The 23,802-nt window shown below is 42.0% G+C and overlaps 1 protein-coding gene across 1 annotated transcript in view; it reads right to left on the bottom strand.

Annotated features, from left to right (window-relative positions):
- Positions 1 to 670: 670 nt before the first annotated feature.
- Positions 671 to 23,802, bottom strand: part of LOC130217136 (butyrophilin-like protein 2) — a 70,783-nt gene continuing 47,651 nt past the window's right edge. The window contains exons 3-5 of the mRNA XM_056449176.1: positions 3,195 to 3,542; positions 2,279 to 2,629; positions 671 to 837 (exon numbers count right to left, since the gene is read on the bottom strand). Of these exons, the coding sequence (XP_056305151.1) occupies positions 671 to 837; positions 2,279 to 2,629; positions 3,195 to 3,542 (866 nt within the window). The remainder of the gene's footprint in view (positions 838 to 2,278; positions 2,630 to 3,194; positions 3,543 to 23,802) is intronic.

Genomic DNA, 23,802 nt, shown 5'->3' with positions numbered 1-23,802 from the left:
TCCATGTGCCATGGTTACAATTTTATTATTATTTTATATTTATTTATTATTTTCTTTATCTATTTTTTCAGACAATTTATTAAACTTTTTCCTTTGCAGAACAATGATGATGTCTGTGTATTCGTTACTAATTTAAATAATAATAATTAAATTTTTTCCATGTTAAGCACCTAGACATTAGAGTTCTGCTATAGCCTATACACAGTATTGTGATCGCATTTGATTTCTCTTGCCTGCACTATACAGGCGTTAAGCTGCATTAGTGTTTGCCTCTTATGTTGAAGTACGCTACAAATGATATAGAAATAAAGTAACTGAATTTGTTAAATTGATGCAACCCTAAAACAGTGCACATGTGATTAAGATATATATATATACACACACACATATATATATATATACATACATAAGAAGCCTCTACCTTTAATTTTCAAGCAGGGAAGAACAGGCTTGTTATTACTCAAATTGACGTGCCACAAAAGCAGTGGCATTGTAGTGTTGCGGGCGATACTAAACACAGATTCCCACAGTAGTGGAAATGCACCAAGCGTGGGGGTTGGACAGGGCTGCAGCAGAGACATAGCTTGCGCTGTCATGGTGATTTTGGCATTGGTCAGATGGTCAGTTCTTTGCCATGTAGAGCGGCTGGCTGGCACTCGATTGATCTTGGCTAGCGGCTGCTGAATCTGGGAAGAACTCCTGGTGTAGCGGCGTTGCAGGAAGGCCGGTGGTCCCGAGTTAAGACTGTGGACTCTATTGATGTGCTCTGCCTAGTGCTGATGCACTGGACGTCGGTTTTTAGATGCAGGAGGAGCCGTGCCATCCTCAGGGAATTTTCTATTTGGACACAATTACATCGATTGAATGTGCCAATGCTGAAGTCAAGAGAAAATGGAGGTATGACGTGTTTGACTATTTATGGGGGTTTGGTCTTGAGCTGACGGGATAATGGAATGATAGTAAATGATGAATTCACCTCATCAAAAACTGATCGTGCTTCTCCCAAAATTTGTTTATAAAACATCACTTATTAGCCAGCGTTTCTGTGTAGCTTTGTTGGTTCCTGGTTATTCGCCTTTCTGTTTATGTCTTACGTTCCCTGCACTCACCCATTTCACTGGATAATCTTCTGCACTAACTTTGTCTACAGCATGTGCTGTTATTTTTAATTAATCTCCTTTACTCGCGATTTGACTAACTTTTTTGTGTGACAGTCACAGAACCACCAGATTCCAGATGTTCAAATAATTGTCCCTCTGTCAAATCTTCTCCTATCCTCACAAACCATACATTGATGGAAAGCATATTTAGTCAGCTTTCAGATGATGCATTCTTCATTTGAATAAATGTACACTTATGACTGTGGACCAGGGTCACATATACTGTATTTCTACCAATAACTGATCAATAATCATAAATTAATCCTACCTGTGAAGTCATTAATATATGGAGCCACCCAGAGCAACATGAGAGGCCTCAGAAAATAAAGAGCACAACAAGAGACTGACTCAAACAGAGTGCCTGAAACAAAAACATGTATTAATAACTGTTGTGTTAAACAAATATTGAAATAGTTTATTAAAATGTATATAATAAACACTCACCTTCAGAAACACCCCAGAAAACAAAAGCCAAAAACATCAGTATATTTGGACAAAATACAAGGAGCATATGAAGACGAAAGGCAGTTCCTGGAGAGAACATACCAAATAACCTGAGTTTTGTTAAATGGTTTTATTGAACCAGTTTTTAATGTTTTTAATGAAACAAATTGTCTAATGAATGATGAAATTATGAAATTAGTCCAACTCTACATTAAGGGCCCTATATACACCCAGCGCAATAAGGCACAAGGCTTGTATGGCGTGATTTGTTGCTATTTTCAGACCAGTGCAGCAGTAATTTTCATGTTTTGCGCCATGTTGTTTAAATAGCAAATCCATTTGCACCACTCTGTGGACTCATGGGTGTGCTGATCTAAAAAGGAGGTGTGTTTTGTGGCAGCAGAATGAACAAAAAATAAAAGTACAAATTCATAATTTGTGACTAGTCTAGGGTTTTTAAAGACTGAATCAACTGTATTTCTATACAGATCTAAAGAACATCTTAATAATTTTCGATGAAAAAAAAATTAACTAATGAAATACAACTTGCACACTGCTGCAAAACTGCTACAACTTGTAGTGCTAACTGTGCTTCTATACAGATATGTAAAGAATTAAATCAATCTATTGATTAAGACCACAAGAGCAAGTCTTTTTTTTTGTTTTTGACTTACCTAGTAGTCTCAGTACCAAATGCTTCTGAACTGAAAACATGTAGTTCTGGTCACTGTAAACTGAACATGTATATTCTCCTTCATCTTGAGCTGTCAGATTATCCAGAAGGAGGGAGAAGTTTCCATGTTGAATCTCCTCAGTAAAGAAATGAGCTCTATCATGATAATCCTGCTGCTGGACCTCTGGTCGACTCTCACCATCTTGATACAGATGAATCAGAGTCTCTGTGTCTGCTCTTCTCCATTCCACCTCCAGATACTCCACTGGTAAAGCTTTACCAACGTAACAGGGCAAAACCACTGAAGATCCCAGAGGAGAAAGTGTCTGATGAGTGTATTCAACAAAGAATCCTTAAAAGAAAAATAAATAATGAGTCAAAAATATGTGTTTAGTGTTCTGCATATTTAAACATTCATCAAAGACACAGAAGATGCATTATATTCATATTTATTGAGATTATATTCTCTGCAATAGAAACCTGTTCTTGATGGTGTTAAAGGCAGAAAACCCCCATAAATGCACAAGCAGAAATTAATAACTCTGGTGGTTCTACGCCAAATGCTATATAGCAGTTTTTCAATATTTTAGTTTTTACAAAAACTGTATATACTGTAAATTCAAAACAAAACCACATTTTAGACACTTTAGACACATTTACTCACATCTGCAACACCACAATCTTTCGTGAGTAAAGGTCTTATATAAGATTAAATACTGCACTTTGTACACTTTGAAAGTGAATTCATACATTAACAGTCTAGTGGGGCTGAATAATTTCAGATATTTACATTCATGATAATGTCCTAGTCATGTTACTTTATAATATTTTTCAAACTTTTAAAAATACAAATGTATATAAACTACTAAATTAGATTGACTATGTCTCAAACAGTAAGCCAAGTTGTTTTCACTTACCTGGTACCACTACCTCGGCCTTTGCTGAATGCACACACATCTGGCCATTGTAAACTCTACATCTGTATTCTCCTTCATCTTGAGCTGTTAGATTGTCCAGACGGAGGGAGAAGTTTCCATGTTGAATCTCCTCAGTAATGAAATGAGCTCTATCATGATAATCTTGATTCTGTTTCTTTGGTTGACTCTCACCATCTCGATACAGATGAACCAGAGTCTCTGAGTCTGCTCTTCTCCATTCCACCTCCAGGCTTTTCTTTAACAAGTGTTTGTCAACCTGACAGGGCAAAACCACTGAACTTCCCAGGGGAACTGTTTGAAGATCACAGGAGCCTTTCACTATAAACTCTGTCAATGAAAAGACAACAGTGTTTCTATTGTGAAATATTCACATTAATAATACTACTAATAATTTTGCCCAGTGTAAATTTGGGATGAAAGTACAACGTTGATGATGACAATCACTGACTCTCTGGCAGAAATCTCTTCCTACGCTATCAAGAAGTGTAAAACTTTAACAGACTGCTTAAAGATTAAAAAAATATTGTGACTATTGCTCTATTACACTAACTCAACTCAACTGTCAGATGAAGTTAGGTTAAAGTAGTCTGGCAGCCTTTTATCATTACATAATCTGTTCATCACACGGTTCGTAATGGCACAAAAAAGATTTGTCCTCTACCTCTACTTTGGCCCTCTTGTACAAGAAATCACTCCATATGTTTAAGTGTGTGTGTGTGTGTGTACGTATATATATGTATATATATATATATATATATATATATATATATATATATATATATATATATATAGAGAGAGAGAGAGAGAGAGAGAGAGAGAGAGAGAGAGAGAGAGAGAGAGAGAGAGAGAGAGAGAGAAAGTATTCAGACCCCCTTACACTTTTCACTTTGTTATATTGCAGCCATTTGCTAAAGTCATATAAATTCATTTTGTTCCTCATTACTGCACACACAGCACCTCATATTGACAGAAAAACACAGAATTGTTGACATTTTTGCAGATTTACTAAATAAGAAAAACTTAAATATCACATGGTCATAAGTATTCAGACCCTTTGCTCAGTAATTAGTAGAAGCACCCTTTTTGATCTAATACAGCTATGAGACTTTTTTAGAAAGTGCCTAATTTTCTCCACACATACTGCTTAGAATTAAGGCCAAAAGGTTCTATCTTGGTCTCATCAAACCAGATAATCTTATTTCTCACCATCTTGGAGTCCTTCAGGTTTATTCAGCAAACTCGATGCAGGCTGTCATGTATCTTGCAATGAGGAGAGGCTTCCGTCGGGCCACTCTGCTATAAAGCCCAAACTGGTAGAGGGCTGCAGTGATGGTTGACTTTCCACAACTTTCTCCGATCTCCTTACTGCCTCTCTGGCTCAGCCACAGTGATCTTTGGGTTCTTCTTTACCTCTCCAGCCAAGGCTCTGCTCCCCCGATAGCTCAATTTGGCCAGCTGTAGGAAGGGTTCTGGTCATCCCAAATGTTTCTCATTTAAATATTATGAAGGCCACTGCGCTCTTAGGAACCTAGGAAGTGCAGAAGAATTTTTTTTGTAACCTTGGCCATTGCCTTGCCACAAATCTGTCTGTGAGCTCTTCAGGCAGTTTCTTTGACCTTATGATTTTCATTTGCTCTGACCTGCATTGTGAGCTGTAAGGTCTTATATAGACAGATGTGTGGCAGATGTGAGTCCAATCAGTGTAATCAAACACAGCTGTGTTCAAATGAAGGTGTAGAGCCATCTCAAGGGTGATCAGAAGAAATGGACAGCACCTGAGTTAAATATATGAGTGTCACAGCAGAGTCTGAATACTGAAGACCATGTTATATGTCCGTTTTTTTTTATAAATTTGCAAAAAATTAACAATTCTGTGTTTCTCTTTCAATTAAAGGTGCTGTGTGTAAATCAATGAGGGAAAATAAGCTTAAATGATTTCAGCAAATGGCTGCACTATAACAAAGAGTGAAAAAATGTAAGGGGGTCTGAATACTTTCCATACTCACTATATATATACAGATGTTACTACTTCAATGTGTTCCTTATGGCGCCATTCATACCGCGGCGACAGCGGTACTTGGTGCGCCAGCAGCCTTTGACCGCTGGGTGGCAGTTTAACCACAGATATTCAGCTTTGCCTTTCCACAACACTAAACAGACTTTTCTGTGCGTACCTTATGTGATCAGATGTGTTCAATTAAAATATAGTTTTGCTTTAGTTTTCTTAGTAATAAACATGATCTTATGCTCGCTCAGCGCGCTTCAAGTTTTGCCGTTGTGTGCTGTGTGCTCGAGCGGAAAAGCGTGTTACTTCTGTTTCATTGTTCAGTCAAATGAAAGCACTGCAGGGTTTCTGTTGAGGTGACAGCGGGGTTTGGGTTGTCAATGTGAGTATAGCAAACTTTTAAAGATGGAGGAGAGTACTTGTGGTCGCTGTTTCAAGTTATCCAGAGTTGTATTTATAGATCTTGAATATCACAATATTATTAAAATTACAATTATAACATCGACAGCAACTCGACTCGCGCACACCTGCTGATTCAGTCGTTTTCTAGTGACATACAAAAGAGTGCAGGGCTTCTTTGTTTTTGTCAACCATAAAAGGCAGCGCGGTGCGCCGCGCGTTTTTGGAACGTAAAGGCGTGCGCTTTGTGATCGGCCACTAAATGTACAACAAATATTTGTTAACTCTTTGGATGGTAACACATGCAAACACACGTTTCTACAGACACATTTTGCCAAAGAAGCAAATTGAAAGAAGGATATTTCTGGTCACAGTTTCACACAGAGTTGACATTAACCAGCGCTAATGCAGATTACCTCTGTGCTGTCTGGAGCCGCTTTATAAACTTAAAAAAGCAGGCTGTTGATTATTTAGGGTGGGCTACAACCAACAAACCCCTTTTTTATTTTATTTATTTTTTTGAAAATTACAGTTATTAATAGTTCTTATATAATATCAGCTTTTAAAATAGCCAACAATCTACGAATCAAACAAATCCAAATATTTTCTTGATTTTGGTATAATGATAACTCCGCACCAAACTGAGGCTTTCATTTTATAGCTTATAAAACATGTATGCAATGTCATATGTAAGGGCTGTGACGGTCACCGTGATGACAATCACTCTAGAACACACATTTTCCGTTTTGTTGCCAAGTAGCCTATACATTTATGAATATAACGTTAACTTAGACGTGATACAGCAAGTTCAAGTTCAGCCATGAACCTCGCTGGAAAACTTTTATTACATCACCAATCTGGAATCATTTTGGATTCGTGGCGAACGAGAAAGGCGAATCAATAATTAGGATGAAGCTATTTGTTGGGCTTGTTTAGAAAAATAATTGTTAAATGGACAAACACGTCGAACCTCCAGAGCTGCGGTCATGTCACCCAGCCCATGAAATGCGGAGCCAGCTCCGGTGTCATCTACTGAACGCAAATGCCCAGCTAGTCCAGCCAGGTATGGCAGAGAGGCCTTTTCAAAAATGGCCAAATACAAAAGAGAAACTGATAAATAGTAGACGTTGATGAGAAATGGAGCAGCATATTTGGTAGTTGAGAACGCGCCGCCCCGCAATGTAGAGCTGGTTTCCGAGAAGTGCAGGCGGCGGAGCAAGATACCCTCTTTGCCACGGTTGCGAAAAAGTATCTGCATGCGCTACAGGCACACCGTCTCAGTGCTGCTGGAAACATTGTAATCTCAAATAAGTCTCCGCTTAAACCGAACAAAGTCAACATGTTAGTTTTTCTGGCAAAGAATTTAAATTATGAATAAAAAACAAAAGGCGGAGAGACGCAGTTTTTTTTTCAACATCTGACTTATGTTGTTACAAGCCTAGGCTAATATTTTTGTTCTTCGTTACTATTTATATTATTATTGATTAGTATTTGTGAAGTTTCTAAAATGTAATGTTTACTGTTTCAAGCAGTTAAAGTTATTTCTATTTAACTAGCCTACATTATTATAGGCTGTAATGTGTTGTTTTATCAACGAAAGTTAAACAACAAACATGTTCGTTTGTACGGATATTTAGCATAATACTTTGGTCTTTTTTGATTTCTTATTTTTTACATGAAATGTAAATTAACTTAGGTAGGCTACTTGTGTACAGGGGCGTAATTTGTTGGTAGTATACCGAGGAATGCTTAGACAGTGAATATTGTCATCATTATTTAAAAAAATTATAAATAAATAAATAAATAAATAAAACACCTTACGGAAAGGATGAAATAAAGGAAAAGCATGCTCTTAATCATTCTTCATAATCTGATTCGTAGCTATACATGCAATAAACTTATATTGCGCCGACAAGAACAAGCTCTAAAAGGTAAAGTCTAAAGCGAGAGGAGTTATTGATATTAATGTTAGTTGTTAATATGATCGTAAACACTGCGTTGTATAATTAACGCCGTCATTGTGTCGTGTCTGCGATTTTTTTTTCTCGTTGAAGAACAGAAAATTCATGTTATCGCCGTCTTCCCAGCCAGGTTTTCATGCACAGTTTCAGTTTTTGTTTCTTCTCAAACAATAAAGTTTCGCTATAGCAGGCCCGGCGGCAGGATATCATAAATGAGGGCGCAAGGGCGATGTTTTTATATGACGTGCTAAAATTGAAAAATGAAATTTACATGAAGAGCTTTATTAGTGAAAAGCTGCCGAGCGCAACGAAATGGGCTAAAAGCTATATTTGCTCTTATGTGCTGAAATACTTAACACTTTCCTTAAGACCACAGAATAATATGCAACATCTAAATGTCATATAGCCAGTAAACCAGAGTTGTGCAGATAAAGAACAGTATAGTGCAAAAAGAACTTGTAAACATGATAATTGTGATAAAGTGACAGTATGAGTATGTGTGTGTGTGTGTGTGTGTGTGTGTGCGTGTGTGTGTGTGTGTGTGTGTGTGTGTGTGTGTGCGTGTGTGTGTGAGTGAATGTGTGTGTGTGTGAGTGTGAGTGTTTGTGTATGTATGTGTGTCAGAGTCCAGAGGTGCGAGGGGAGGAGGTGGGTGGGGAGGGAGCGGGGAGCAGAGCTGGGAGAGAGTTCAGCTTCCTGACAGCCTGATGGATGAAGCTGTCTTTCAGTCTGTTGGTCCTGGCCTGGATCCTCCCTGATGGCAGCAGACTGAAGAAGTTGTGCATTGGGTGGGTGGCATCTGCTGTTATGCAGAGGGCTTTACCAAACAGTGATGCAGCTGGTCAGGATGCTCTCAATAGTGCCTCTGTAGAAGGTGTACATGATTGGGGCTGGTGCTCTTGCTCTTTTGAGTGGCAGCCTGTTTGAACATATCCCAGTCTGTGGTATTGAAGCAGTCTTGTAAAGCCTCTGAAGAACCTTCTGGCCACACTTGTATCTCCTTGCAAACCGGTTTGGTGACTTTAACGATCGGTCAGGCAGCATGACAGTTAAGTGGTCCACCAAGGTGGGGGAGGGGGAAGGCTTTGTAAGCTCCTCTCTGTGTGATGTAAACAAAGTCCATTGTGTTATTGCCCCGTAGTGGAAAGTCTATGTGTTGTTGTATTTTTGGAAACACACTCTTTAGGTCTGCATGGTTAAAGTCCCCTGCCAGGATGAGAAAAGCATCGGGGTGGGCTGTCTGCTGCTCACTAATGTACAGTTTCCGTAAACACAAAAGCACAACAGTCCTTTACAGCCCTATGTGATGAACGAAGTAGACGGATGTAGTCCAGTTTGTTGTCTAGCGAGCGTATGTTCGCTAGAATGATGGAGGGGATAGCGGGTTTGTGGGGGTTAGCCGCTAGCCTTGTTCGGATACCCCCGCGCTTACCCCTCTTCTGCTTCCTCTCGCGCCGCTTGAAGCGCCTCCATTGTGGGCGAGGTGGTGAGGTGGGGGTCGGAGGATGGGTAGGCATCCGGAGCAAGCCGAGATCTTGCAGCTCATCAGTGTCCGCGGAGTTTAACTTGTGAAGTTTGTTTCTACCGATGTCGAGCAGAAATGTTCGACTATATGCGCGCTTAAGGACAGATAAACGTGACGTTGACGCACAATAACACGGCGACGTACAAGACGAGGAACACAAAAACACATTAATAACATATTAATAAATAATACCAAGTTTTAACACATCTGCTACATTCCAGTGGAGCCTCCGTTGCGCTCTACCACAGCTGGCAAAACTTTCTGAAGGTGGTTTAAGCACCAAATAAGTGTTTTAAATTATGTTAGTCTCCTTATTTCTTTCCGTTTTATTTTAAATATTATAAATGTTTAAAGTTTTAGGTAAAGACGTCAAAATATGCCCACACATGCAAGCTAAACTAGATCATATCTGAGTCATCATGCTTTATTACCCAACCAAAATCAGCGAGGAAAAAATAAATGTTTTAAATTAAATTATATTTAAATGTTAAATTAAATAAAAATAGTTGCTAAAATTAATGTGTTACTTAGTTACATTTTTAGGCATTAGCCAAACAGAAAGCCTGTCTACGGTAAATCCACACGCACTAAATAGCCTACCTTTTTCTTTTATAACACTGTAAACATAACTTCGCAGGTCTCACTTCTATCACTCTTTAAAAGTTTGGGTTTGGGTCATTGTAAATGCTCAGTCTCGTTATGAGCTGATCTTCATTTCTCTGTGTTGGTGGAATAAAGCAGGCGAGTCAGCCGCACCAATGTATGAGCAGACAGAGCAGGATTCTCGCGATGACCACCAGCGCAATTCAGCTCTTTGTTATGAGCCGTAGTTTCAGTGTAAACTTAGTAAAGGTGAGTTTCTTTGGCGAGATGTGTACAGTGTTAGATTTTATATTTAGCGGACATTTGCGCTGAACACGCGGTGAATGCAACGCATCAAGATTCGGGCACCTTCTCCGAAAACACTCGATTGATCTCAGCTGGCGGATCAACATTTACCTCATGTCATGATCGCTGTCATCTGCGCCATTATTATTATTATAACTTTAGGGGAGGTTTGCAAACCTGTGCACTTTTCACTCTTCAGCCGTTTGTATTTCCTGCAGTAACAAAAGCTCCCTGTTCATTATATTCAGACACACAAATGCTCCCAAATATATTATGAGGGCGCATAGATTAAATTTCGGGCGCTCATGCGACCAAAATGGTTGCAATTTCGAGCCCTGTAGTATAAGGACATGTATTCAGACCACAACTGAACGTTTGAAGAAAATTGAATGCCTTATTATTTAGAATTAGCTATTATTGATGTAAATACAGCCGTTCAAGGCGCATAATTGATTTATTACGGTACTGACGGTATTAGAAAATCCATGTCGTGGCGCAATGTCACACCGGTGATGACTATGACACCGGTGTACCGCCCACCCCTACTACCTGTTATTTAAAATATTTATATTACGCTCTAAGCATTCGCCAAAAAGAAAATATTTCTAAGTAAAAACACAGAACATAGCTGAATAGAGTGTTGCCTGCTTTAGAGGATGGGTTAGTAATTATATTATAACTGGTTATGTTCAGGTCAATGAAATAATACCTTTAATAAATAAAATATGTTCGTAAGAACGTGGTGGGCCAGTGATTCCGTCGCTGTCATCAGTGGTTTAATGAGCTCAGGAGAATTCTGCTTTGCATTTTTCTATGCATTACTAACATCACTAAACCAGACATTTGTTTTATAAGTTAACCAAATATTCGCAGAGATTCAGCAGTTTTTTTTTCTGACGCGTTTGCCAGTCATGCCAGTCAGTGAAAAAAAGTAACCGTGGCCCTGTTTGCAGGTATTAATATTCGTTTTTTCGTCAATCTGATGCAATTTTTATTATTTATACAGGACGTTAAAATGCAATTAAAAGTTTCAAATCAATTAAACTCAATTTATAAAAAGGCTAGCCTATTTTATGCATTAAATATAACTAATTTCCTTTATTTCTGATTAGACCATGCATTTTAGACTATTTTACAATTGTAATATGTGCATATGCTTTTTTTTAAATAACATTCGTTTAACAAATATTTTAGCACATCGAAAGTAATTAAGTGACCTGTTTTTTTTATTAAAACCTTTATGCAAAAGGATCAGAGGATAAATTATCGTAGGATAAACGTATCTTATGGAAAAACACCAATTGACGGGCTCTGCTTTCGGTTTTAAAAGAATCAAGCAGCTTTAAAAAATATAATTTGCTGAAGAGAAATGACAGGAAAAAAAGAAAGAAAAAGATAAAATATATAGGGACTGTTAAAAGAACATTTTTCTTTAATATATTCTTTCGACTCCGAAACATCAGCTAAGAAAGATTATGATGAATGGCGGAGTTTCTCTATTGCCTGCTTCAGCAGTTGTCCCGGTCCCGCTGGTTATGAACGAGGAGGCGGAGAGAATGCGCTGTTTAGTTTCGGCTTGATATATTTAAATAAAAACTAACACCGAACTGCTTTTAACGCTCAAAAAGTTAAACTAAAATGCACAATTCTTGTTGGTTGCACCCGCGGGATGCACAATGAACCAAACGCGGCATTATTTTAATTCTATATTCGTGAAGAATGAGCCATGAGATTGAGATTTTTGAAGGTGCTCTCTAGCGGCGAAGTTCCTGGCAGAGTAGCGAGTGAAAAAATGTGCATAAAGAAATTGGACAAGAGGAATAACATTTTAAATTATATAACAAGCATTGTATTCTTTCTAATCCTCGCCCAGTTTTAATACAAGTTGTGTTTTTTAATATTTGTGGCTGGGAAGTTATTAAGAATATATTTATAATTATATATAATTAAATAAATACATAATTATATATATATATATATATATATATATATATATATATATATAGAGAGAGAGAGAGAGAGAGAGAGAGAGAGAGAGAGAGAGAGAGAGAGAGAGAGAGAGAGAGAGAGAGAGAGAGAGAGAGAGAGCAAAAAATTATTTTTATTATACTTTTAGTGATCTGCTTAAGGTAGGTCAATTTATTTTTTTTGCTTTTGATGAAGCAGCATTCAACTTAAGCTCTTTAGACCATGCCCCTGACCGTTTCTCAGTGTTTCGCCGCAATATCTTTAAATAAATTATTTATTTAGGCATATTTTCATTATTAATTTATTTTCATTATTCGTTTATTATTATGTACAATAATTCAGACATAAAATAAGATAGTAAAATATAATCAACAACGAAAATGTAAATAAAAACATAAATAAAAACATAAATGAAAAAGTCTTGTCTTAGTCCTATCAAAACGACAAACACTAAAAGCAGGCTAAAAGACTGCTTTATTTATTTATTTAAGACTACTTATTGTACTGAATGTGTGTGTCATGTTAGTTGTCTTTTATTTCTTCAATTCCAAAACGAGTCCTCTTTGCACTTAAAAAGTTTACAATAAAGTGTGTTAACAAATTTTAAATGATTAATGAAGGACTTATAATGCTTTGACCTATTGTTTAATATCATTTACAAGCACAGTAGCATATTTAAAGCTGCTGTAAAGGCTATTTCTTTCCGTTCGCATCCCGTCCCTTTGCGCCCCTGGCGGCTTTTTCACAAACTGCGGTCTTACACTAAAAACAGAGCAGCATTTATTTCAAACGGCGGCGGTATAAGCCACGGCGGTAATAGCCACTTTGAACTCTCACCTACTGTATATATATATATATATATATATATATATATATATATATATATATATATATATATATATATATATATATATATAGGTAAATATATATAAGTAAATAAGTAAATAAATAAGTATTAAAAACTTCAGGTTTTCCTGGGAATAATATTTCTCAAGAAGCTGGTGACATGGAATTGAACCAGATCTTGTTAAAAACCGCTATGGTTACTAAAGTAACCCTTCGGAAATGCTATGTGGAAACTTCCACTATGGGGATTTCGTCAGAAACCAATCATCTGAAAGAGTATAAAAACGGGCCAATGAAATGCCAATGAGTTGGCGGCGTCAGCGTGCACAGCTGGCATCAATGACAATCAGTCATGCTGTAAAGACGCAGCCAGTGCCATGGTCGACATCCTTTTCTAGCTGAAGAGACTTTCACGCTCAACAGCTAAGGGACAATCGTTGTGGCAAAGGAACATAGCATTTCCTTTCCCCCCCTCTGGGAACGAAGGGTTGCTTTAGTAACTGTAGCGTTCCCCTTCGGATGGGGAACTCCAATGCTATGTGGAAACTTCCACTATGGGGAAATCTATGGAAAACGCCACAACGAAAGAACCTTACTGCGTCCCTGGCGAAGGGTGTGCCATGCAGTAGAGCGAGCGCACCTACAGCGCCCCGAGACACAGTCTTCCAACGTATCCCCTGGCCCTTACTTACCTTACTTTCCTGTTCAGGAACAGTTATATTTTTCGGGGAGTCGCAATAACCCAGTAAAATAGGTTTTAATACGACAGTACGTTGGGAAAGCGTTCAGTCCCGATAGGGAGGATGCTGCGGAGCTCACATGCTACCCAGAGGGGAGACCTGGTGACAACCTATGGACCAGCCCAGAGATGGGGAGTCCGTGCATAAGGATGGTTAGCGGGGAGGGAAGACACGAGCCCGCCTAGAAGGGGGGACTAAACCGTGGCTGAGTGAGCGTATGGGATCGCCAGCGGGGATCAGGCATAGCAGGCACCTATACCCAGAACGCGGGCTGACAAGCGGGCATGCCAACAACATAACGGGCCAACACCTGACTCCTCCGCTGAGTCAAATGCTGGGGGCCTCGGAGGAACTCTGCAGGGTTCGCCTAATGGGGAACAGAACTGACAAGCTGAAAAAGCGCACGTATCTCCGGGTTAGGGAGAATGGCGCAGCAAGCGTGTTTCGACACTTCAACCGAATCGTTTCCTCAATCACTAAGGGTAACCTAATACCCTTGAGAAAACCGGCTCCACCCGCAGATTGTAAAACCTTGCAAATGTATTGGGTGTCACCCAACCTGCAGCTCTACAAATGTCTGTCAGAGAGGCGCCGCGTGCTAACGCCCAGGAGGATGCGATGCTCCGAGTGGAGTGCGCTCTCACCCCTGGGGGACACGGCTTACCCTGGCTCTGATAAGCGAGGGAGATGGCATCCACTATCCAGTGGGCCAACCTCTGTTCAGATACGGCACTTCCCTTCTGCCGACCACCATAACAGACAAAGAGCTGGTCAGAGTATCTAAAGCTCTGAGTGCGGTCCACATATATTCGCAAAGCGCGAACGGGACACAACAATGAAAGGGCTGGGTCTGCCTCCTCCGCGGGCAGCGCTTGCAGGCTTACTACCTGATCCTTAAACGGCGTGGTAAGAACCTTGGGCACATAGCCGGGTCGGGGTCTCAGGACAACGTGAGAGTAGGCCGGCCCGAATTCTAGGCACGAGTCACTGACCGAAAATGCCTCCAGGTCCCCAACCCTCTTAATCGATGCCAACGCGACCAGCAGAGCTGTCTTCAAGGACAGAAATCTCAAGGATACTGAGTTGAGTGGCTCGAAGGGATCCCCACGTAGGCTTGTTAGCACTACCGTGAGATCCCTAGAGGGCATGAGAGGGGGGCGGGGTGGAAACATCCGCCTCGCACCTCTGAGGAACCGGAGGATGAGGTTATGCCTCCCCACGGTGCCGCCATCCACCGCATCATGATGAGCGGAGATGGCGGCCACGTAAACCTTCAGTGTGGAGGGCGACAGCCTTCGCTCCAACCTGTCCTGAAGGAAAGAAAGCACAACACTGATCTGGCAAGATCGGGGGTCTTCTCGGCGAGAAGCGCACTATTCAGTGAATAGACTCCACTTCAGGGCGTAGGCATGCCTCGTAGAGGGTGCTCTAGCCTGAGTGATGGTATTAACCACCGCCAATGGTAGGTTACCTAAGTCTTCCTTGACGCGTCTATGGACCACACGTGGAGGTTCCACAGATCTGGACGAGGGTGCCAGATGGTGCCCTGTCCCTGAGAGAGTAGGCCCTCTCTCAAAGGGACCCATCAGGGGGGGGGCGTCGCAAGGAGGGAGAGTTCTGATATCCAGGTCCGGTTGGGCCAGAGAGGCACAACTAGCAAGACCTGCTCCTCGTCCTCCCTGACCTTGCACAGTAACTGCGCGAGTAGGCTCACTGGGGGGAACCCATATTTGCGCATGCCCCGAGGCCAGCTGTGGGCCAGTGCATCCGTGCCGAGGGAGCCCTCGGTCAGGGAAAAAACCACTGGCAATGAGCATTCTCAGCGGAAGCAAACAGGTCGACCTGGGCTTCCCCGAAGCGCGCCCATATCAGCTGGACAGACTCAGGGTGGAGTTGCCATTCTCGGGGTAAGGAGCTGCCTTGAGAGCTCGTCGGCCGCACGGTTGAGCCCGCGCAGAATGTGAACAGCAAGCAGTGATTTCAACCGCGTATGACTCCAGAGGAGTAGACAGCGAGCGAGCTGAGACATGCGGCGGGAGCGTATACCCCCCATACAGTTGATGTATGCTACCGTCGCCGTGCAGTCCTGACCAGCTCGTGTTGCCCCCTCAGCACCGGTAAAAAGCAGCGCAGAGCGAGAAACACTGCCAACAGCTCCAGGCAGTTGATATGCCAATGGAGCTGGGTTCCCTTCCATAGGTCCGAAACAGCATGCCCGCAACACACAGCCCCCAACCCGTACTGGAAGCATCTGTCGAAACGACAACATGCCTGGACGCCTGACCTAAGGGCACTCTGGCCCGTAGGAAGGAGGGGTCCCTCCAGGGGGTGAGGGCGTGGCGACACAGCGCAGTGACAGGCACCCGGTGTGTGCCCGCGTGCCACGCGCATCTGGGGACCCGATCGTGAAGCTAATGCTGTAGTGGTCTCATATGGAGCAATCCGAGCAGCGTGCCCGCGGCTGCGGATGCCATATGCCCCAGGAGCCTCTGAAATGATTTCAGGGGGACCACTTTTTTCCTGTCGAACTCTATCAGACAGTTCAGCATTAACTCAGCGCGCTCTTGTGAGAGGCGCGCCTCCATAGTGATTGAGTCCAGCTCCAACCCGAGAAAGGAGATGCTCTGCATGGGGGCGAGCTTGCTCTTTTCTCGGTTGACCTGAAACCCCAACAGGTGGAGGTGCCAGAGCATAATCAACTGCTCCCGAGTGTGGGCTAAAATCAGCCAGTTGTCGAGATAGTTGAGTATGCGGATGCCCGCGAGCCGAAGGGGCGCGAGGGCACCCTCTGCGAGCTTGGTGAAAACCCGCGGAGACAGAGAGAGCCCGAAGGGGAGGATCTTGTATTGCCATGCTCGACCTTCGATCGCAAAACTCAGAAACTGCCGGTGGTGTGGAAGTACGGAAATATGGAAATGGAAAATGGATATGGAAATCGCGTCCTTCAGGTCTATTGCTGCAAACCAATCCCGAGGATGAACGCATTGGATGATGCACTTCTGCGTGAGCATTCTGAAGCGCAGCTTGTGAAGGCAGCGGTTCAAAACGCGCAGATCTAGGATTGGCTGTAGCCCACCGCTCTTTTTGGGCACGATGAAGTACGGGCTGTAAAACCTGCTCTCCATCTCGGCTGGAGGGACCGGCTCAATTGCATCCTTCACCAGGAGGACAGCAATCTCCTTTCACAAGACAGAGGCGGACGCAGGGCTGACCCTGGTATAATACACACCCGTAAACCTGGCAGGCCGTTCGCGAACTGAATCGCATAGCCGGCAGAGTGAGTGGGCTTGCCCGGGGAGCACTGGGGTCCCACGGGAGAGCAGGAGACGAAAGGCTCGCTCTCGTCTCGCACCCAAACTCCAGAGGTGGGGCTGAGAGTGGGAGAGAAAGGAGACCGTTCTCTCGCGCTCCGTGAGCCATTGGCGAAATGCACCCATCCTGCGAGCTGGAAGGCATAGCGTCCCAGACTGGCAATGTTCGGGCTGTCACATCCGGGGAAGAAGAAAAAAAACTCTTTCATTGGGTTTTGAGTGGCGTTGAAAAACGCCTTTGATGTTATTTGTGGAGCCCGGCCCTCTGCCGGGGAAAGAGTAAGTTCCCTCTTCTCTGGATGGCCCGTCTCAGGGACGCTTTGCGGTCCGTTTACCGGACTTAACGGTGCCCTGGGGTGGGGGCGCTGGATGCTTGCGGGGTGCTCGGTGCGGCCGCTTGGCCGGAGGCGCAGGCGGGAGCGTCGGAGCAGATCTTGAAGCTGCAGGCGGGCGCCCTCGGCGAGGAGCAGCGGAGGTGGATGGCTCGGCGGGGGGAGCGGTCTTACGTTCCCGCTGATAGATGACTTTGCCCATCGCATCCGACTGCTCCTTCACCACGGTGAACTCCTGGGTGAATTTACCCACAGTGTTGCCGAACAGGCCAGCCTGGGATATGGGCGAGTTGAGAAAGCGAGCTGTCAACTTCGCGCATATCTGCCAGGTTAAGCCAGAGGTGGCGTTCCTGGACCACTAGTGTGACCATCGACCTTCCCAGGGCACACGCCGCTGACTTGGTGGTACGCAGAGCATAGTCAGTTGCGGTGCGGAGCTCATGGAGCAGGCCTGGGTCGGAACCACCCTCGTGCAGCTGGGCCAGCGCCTGCGCTTGGTAGCGCTGGTAGGTGGCCATAGCGTGCAAGGTGGAAGCAGCCTGGCCCGCAGCTCTGTAGGCTCTGGCTCCGAGGGAGGCAGATAACCTGCATGCTTTGGACGGGAGCTGAGGCAGACCCTGCCAGGAAGAGGCAACACGCGGACATAAATTAACCGCAATGGCGCGCTCGATCTGGGGGATCGCCTCATACCCCCTGGCTGCTCCACCATCGAGAGTGGTGAGGGCGGAGGCGCACGCAGATCGGGCAGAGAAAGGTGCCCTCCAAGACTGCGTGAGCCTACTGTGCACTTCCGGGAAGAAGTGGACGGGAGGTCTAGAAGGCTTCGCCCTCTTAGTATCCTCCACGTAGCACCCATCTAGTCGGTCCGGCCGCGGAGCTGGGGGATAAACCATCTCCAACCCCACGGCCGAAGCAGCCCATGAAAGCACGGCCAGCATATCTGCTTCTGGATCGAAGCTTGGATGGAGCGCACTGAGGAGTGGGAGGTCCGCGAGCCCGAGGGCGGCGGATTTACTCCTACTGTGACCCTCAGATCTGCCCGAGTGCCAACCGCAGAGCGAGCCGTGATCTTAGCTGCACAACAGACATGACGTCGCAATGACGGCATGGACTGCCCGCGAGCACCGCATTGACGTGCTGGACCCCCAGACATGCCACACAGTGCTCGTGCCCATCATCCGGGGACAGGGAACCACCACATCCAGAAACGCACGGTCGGTGCGACATCTTTAAAAAGACGCGCTGCTCGACCGTGGTGCTCTTTTAGGAAACTTGTTTCCTTATACCAGCCGCTCTTAGAGGACCGGACCCAAAGAACACCAGGCAAGGGCGAAGAACCCAGCTCGACCGTCTGCCGATGCGTATACACGCTCTGGACCGGGAGAACTGCGTCTTGAACTCTCTGTGCAGTACAGCTTGGAGAAACCCTCAGTGACTCTCTCAGAAGCTCGTGAAAGGCTCTGAAAGCGAAAGGATGTCGAGCATGGCACTGGCTGCGTCTTTACAGCATGACTGATTGTCGTTGATGCCAGCTGTGCACGCTGACGCTGCCAACTCATTGGCATTTCATTGGCCCGTTTTTATACTCTTTCAGATGATTGGTTTCTGACGAAATCCCCATAGTGGAAGTTTCCACATAGCATTGGAGTTCCCCATCCCAAGGGGAACTAAACAATACAAACACAAAAATAAAACAAAACCAAAAAATGTGTAATAGCAATGAAATGACACAAGGAGAAAGTACTGAACTACAGAAATGTATTTAAAATAATTTATATAAAAGGCTTTTAGGTGTTGGAGAATGAAGTCACATGAATTGCTCAGGTGTGAATTTTTTCAGAGATTCCAACAGAGTGTAAAAATCTTGATGATTATGTGGGTCTCGTCTATCAAATCTGAGCTTTATTTTACATTTTCTATTGGATTCAAGTCAGGTGATTGGCTGGGCCATTCTGCAGCTTGATTTTCTTTCTTTGAAAGCATTTGCGAGTTTCCTTGGCTGTGTTTTGGATCATTGTCTTGCTGAAATGTCCACCCTGGTTTCATCTTTATCATCCTCATAATGTAGATGTTGGATTGAAGCAGTTTGGCAGAATCTCAATTCTACCCCTTAGCCCTTCCCCTTAACCTCTTATTTTGCGCATGCCCGTGAAGGGGTAGTGGTGTCCCAATTCTCTTTAGCTTGAAGGCGTAGGGCTAAGGGCAAGGGGTATACACCCCTTTAAATGAAGATTTTTCAGGACCACACTTGAAACCAAGGGGTAAGAAAATTTCCCAGAATACACCAGCCACAGCTGCACCCAGAAGTAAGGAGATCCACAAATTAGCATTTTTTTTGTCATTATTACACATTTTTACAACAAACAAGCACATGTTTAATATATTCATAACCGCGTTTGTGTTTTACCGTCATGCTTTAAAAAAAACGTTGAAATAAAAAATAATCAATTTCACTATCTATAATCCCTAATAATAACTCCTGTACAGTAGTCCCACAACATTCTGACACTCGAATACCCTGTCAGTAAAGTCTAGTGGGTGAGAATAAGCTTTTTACAGAGTCTGCTATAATGTTAATGTTGTTTTTGGTGTGTTTACGTAGATGAATATGGCCACTGTGTTAATGCACCGTACAGTTATGATCTTATCTTATATAATCACATTATATTGTTATGATAATATGATAGATGCCTTCAGTGATCTCCTGAAGATAAATACTAAAAAATAAATCATCTGGAATAACGACAGCAGTCACGATGATCTGATCTCACATGAAGCAAGAGATCGCGAGGACAAATGATGACGTGTGCAGGTGCTGTAGTGGTGTCCCAATTCTTAGGGGTAAATTTTGAAGCCCTTCCCCTTAACCCTCGGTTGTAAGTGCCAAGGAGAAGGGGTAGGGGTAAATAGAATTGGGATTGGGCCTTAATATTGTTATGATCACCAGCATTCTATTCCTGGCAGATTGCTGGTGAACTACTCATGTCATTCAAGAACTACAAATCCCTCCATGCCGTTTCACACACACCATTGACCATTCACCACTGATTACTCACACACAGCTGAATCCTGTCATCATGGATTATCTGAGCTATTTATACACTTTGCATACACCAGTCTGTACTAAGTCTTTGTTTTCTGTCACTTGTGTTTGTCTTGATTAAGTTTTCTTGCTTTGCTTCTGATCGTTGTTTTGATACTTTGTGATTTTTGATTGCCGTCTTGTTTTTTTTTTTACCTTTTTGCCTGTTTTGATTATGATTTCGGATGCCCTGTAATGCACCTGAGTTTTCTCTGTATTTGACTACTTGTATGCCTGCACGAATAATCTTCCCATTAAACTGTAAGTGGATACTACCTTTGTTGTCTTTGCCTCGTCTTCACTCGTGACATATTAATTTACAATAAGGAAGGTCAGAGGGTCGCTGAAGAACTACTGAGAGATTTCAGCTGCTGTCTGGGCTTTCACTGCCTTTCTACACCTCCCTTTCTTCATGTTTTCAATACTTATTCCTGGGTCATTCCATTTTATTACACATAACTTAATTTGTACATTAATTAGATTTGTTTTCTTTGCATATATGGATTTCTTTGGTTGTTGCCAACATCTGTTGAAAATTTCAAGTCAACAGCACCTTCAGAAATATGTTTCTGAGAAAAATGGTGAGGTGTTCAGTACTTATTTCCCCCACTGTATAGAGTCAATTCCAAAATTATTCATAACCCTGACAAATTCTGACTTAAAGTTACTTTTATTCAACCAGCAAGTTTTTTTTTGAGTGGAAATGACTCTTCCAAAAAAAAAAAAAAAAAAATAAGGCAATGTACTTAAGGCATCATTGTGGAAAATAATATTTCTCCGCGTTTATTTACTTTTGAACAAAAAGTGGCTTGTCCAAAATTGTAAAGTTTGCAAAGTGACGATTTTGCAAAGTTAAATACATTACAAATAGTTTAAGCTGTTTAAAGCACCCAAATTAATCAACTCAACAGTTGAAAAACAGAAGCGTTCTGCTGTTGGTTTGTGGACAGTCATTGCTAAGACAAAGGAGCTCAGTTTGGACCTGTGGCTGCGCACTGTGGCTGCTCACAAGTCAGGAAAGTAGCCATAATGAAAAGTATTACTAAAAATAAAAAAGACGTTCCGCACTGTAGAGGATGTAGCTGGAAGTAAAAAAAGACACCTAAGCTGGCCAGGAGGATAGTGAGAGAGGCAAAAAAAAAATCCAAGGATCATCACCATGGCCATCCTGATAAATCTGGGCTCTGCTGGTGGCAACATTTCAACAGAGATGGCAGAAGTACACACATCCTTTACTCAATTTGAAGTAGATACTCATGTTTAAGACAACTCTGGTAAAAGTAAAGTAAAAGTAAAACTCAAGTAAATGTAAAGAAGTACAGCCTCAAATAGGTACTTAAGTAAAAAGTATTTTTAATTACTACTACCTGTTTTAGTTTCACGCTGGTAACTACACTGCACAACATATTTACATCTATACAAAATAACTTACCTTTTTAACTTTTATGTAAAAATGTTGTTGCCAATTGTCAACAGCAAGGTAGCTAAGCAACATCACTATACAATATTGTCCAACAACACTGCTCAAACATTTGCCCTGCGTATCATCACCTGGACACAAACTCAGCGTTCAGCATTTAGTTTTCCGGCTGTTAAGAATAGCTGCCATACTTGTTCATATACTCTTAAACATAATTCTGTAGGCCTATATCATTATAAATGCTCCGGGAATTTTGCGTGTGTGTCTCTCTCTTTCGCTCTCTCTCTTTTTCCTTCTCTCGAGCACACGCACACCTGTTCTCTCTGGCTCTCTTCACTGTCTCTCTTTTGGTTTTACAGGTTCAACCCCCTTCGAATTGTTATTGGCTGTAGGATCAGTCAATCATCATTATCTTTAGTGATGTGGACGCTTCTGCGGCCAATCTGAGTGGTTGTCAGATTTTTAAAAAGCCAGAGAGAGGTTTTTGCATTCATGTTTTGTTCTTTGTTTTAATATGCCTCCCGTTATTTCATTTGCTTTTTGGTACTTAATATTGCTCTGACAAAAGTTGTTATTGCCTTCTTGTTTATGTCCATTAATTTTTCTTTTATTATTCACTTGAGACTATTTGCTGATATTCTTATTCGGGGAACCTAGCAAACCTGAGTATAGACACACCAGGTTTAGGAGTGAGCGCTGGCTTTGTATTTTTCTGTTTGGTTAAGTTTAGAATAGGTAAGTTAGGGCATGTAAACGCCAAAGACATGCTTTCAATTATTTTGTTTTCAGTTAGGTAAAAGGATTATACTGAGTAAGTATGATTTTTGGTTTTGTTATTTTCAGCGCCACTTTTGTCCTCTTCCCGTGCTGGGTTTATTGTTTTTGGATTATTTTGTTATTATAAATTGCATATAATTTACCTTTTGTGGTTATTTGTTGCTATCTATATTATTATTCTTCATTATTACTATTTTCTGTTTATCTTTTGCTTGATGAATGGTTCTTCTTTTCCCATATTACACAAAACTGTCACAATATAAACGTTATTTACTTCAGTCCCTAGTCTAACATCATGAAGTCGTAACATTTTTTGACTGTTAGTCATAAACAGTCTTACATTCAACAATTAATTTTGTCCAAAACATATTGAGTTTTTTTTCTTTTGATGAAATACATAATGTATATGACTACAAATATTTTTTTGCATTTTGCTAAAGCTGCTTCATTCTCTTTTTAATTGATGGATAATCTCCTTTGTCTTTTAAAATCTACTTTATCTCCTTTTATTTAATGGATAAAGTCCTTAAAAATAATATATATTTTTTTACATGACAAATCCCTGATCCTTTGCATTATAATTTTATTCATAAATCAACCTGTATAAATAGTTTTGATGTTCTAAAATATATATCTAACAAATTTAAATGAAGAGACTTCAATAAAATGAAGTGTATATAATATACATGTTCCAATTCATTACTTTCCATCTCTGCATCGACAGTCCAACGGACACTGCACACCACTGGTTTCCACAGACGCAGACTGCTTGGCATTTGCAAAAGCTCATTTGCAAAAAATAAAAGCCACCTGGTCTTTTCTTTTATGGTCAGATGAAACAAAAATTTGATTGTTTCGCCATAATGTTGTAGCCTTTATTTGGCGTAAAAAAGGAGAAGCATTTTAACCCTACAAACAACTACCACTGTCAAACATAGTGGTGGGAACCTCTACCTAATGTTTTGGGGGGGCTGTTTTCAGCTGGTGGATCAGGGAACCTAATCACAGTAAATGTCATCATGAAAATGAACAAAACATCAAGATTCTCAACAACAAATTCAGGCAGTCTGCCTGAATGAAAAATGGTGAAGAAATGATTAGCAGATAAAAACATTAACTTTTGCAGTGGCCCAGCCAGAGTCCTGACTCTAGGGGGGCACCTATTGTGAAAAATCTACTTTTCAAGCTGTTTGGACAGACATATGTGCATGTATGATGTATAGACCGTCATATTGGGGTGAAATAAACACACCCAGTGCTTTTTTTTTCTTCAAATTTAGCAACATAAAACGGTGGACCAATTGGAGCGGTTTTCAGATCGACCGCAACTTTA

Source organism: Danio aesculapii, chromosome 3, assembly GCF_903798145.1.
Source record: "Danio aesculapii chromosome 3, fDanAes4.1, whole genome shotgun sequence".
In the NCBI taxonomy this organism is placed as follows: domain Eukaryota; kingdom Metazoa; phylum Chordata; class Actinopteri; order Cypriniformes; family Danionidae; genus Danio; species Danio aesculapii.
This window is presented reverse-complemented; position numbering and strand designations above follow the sequence as displayed.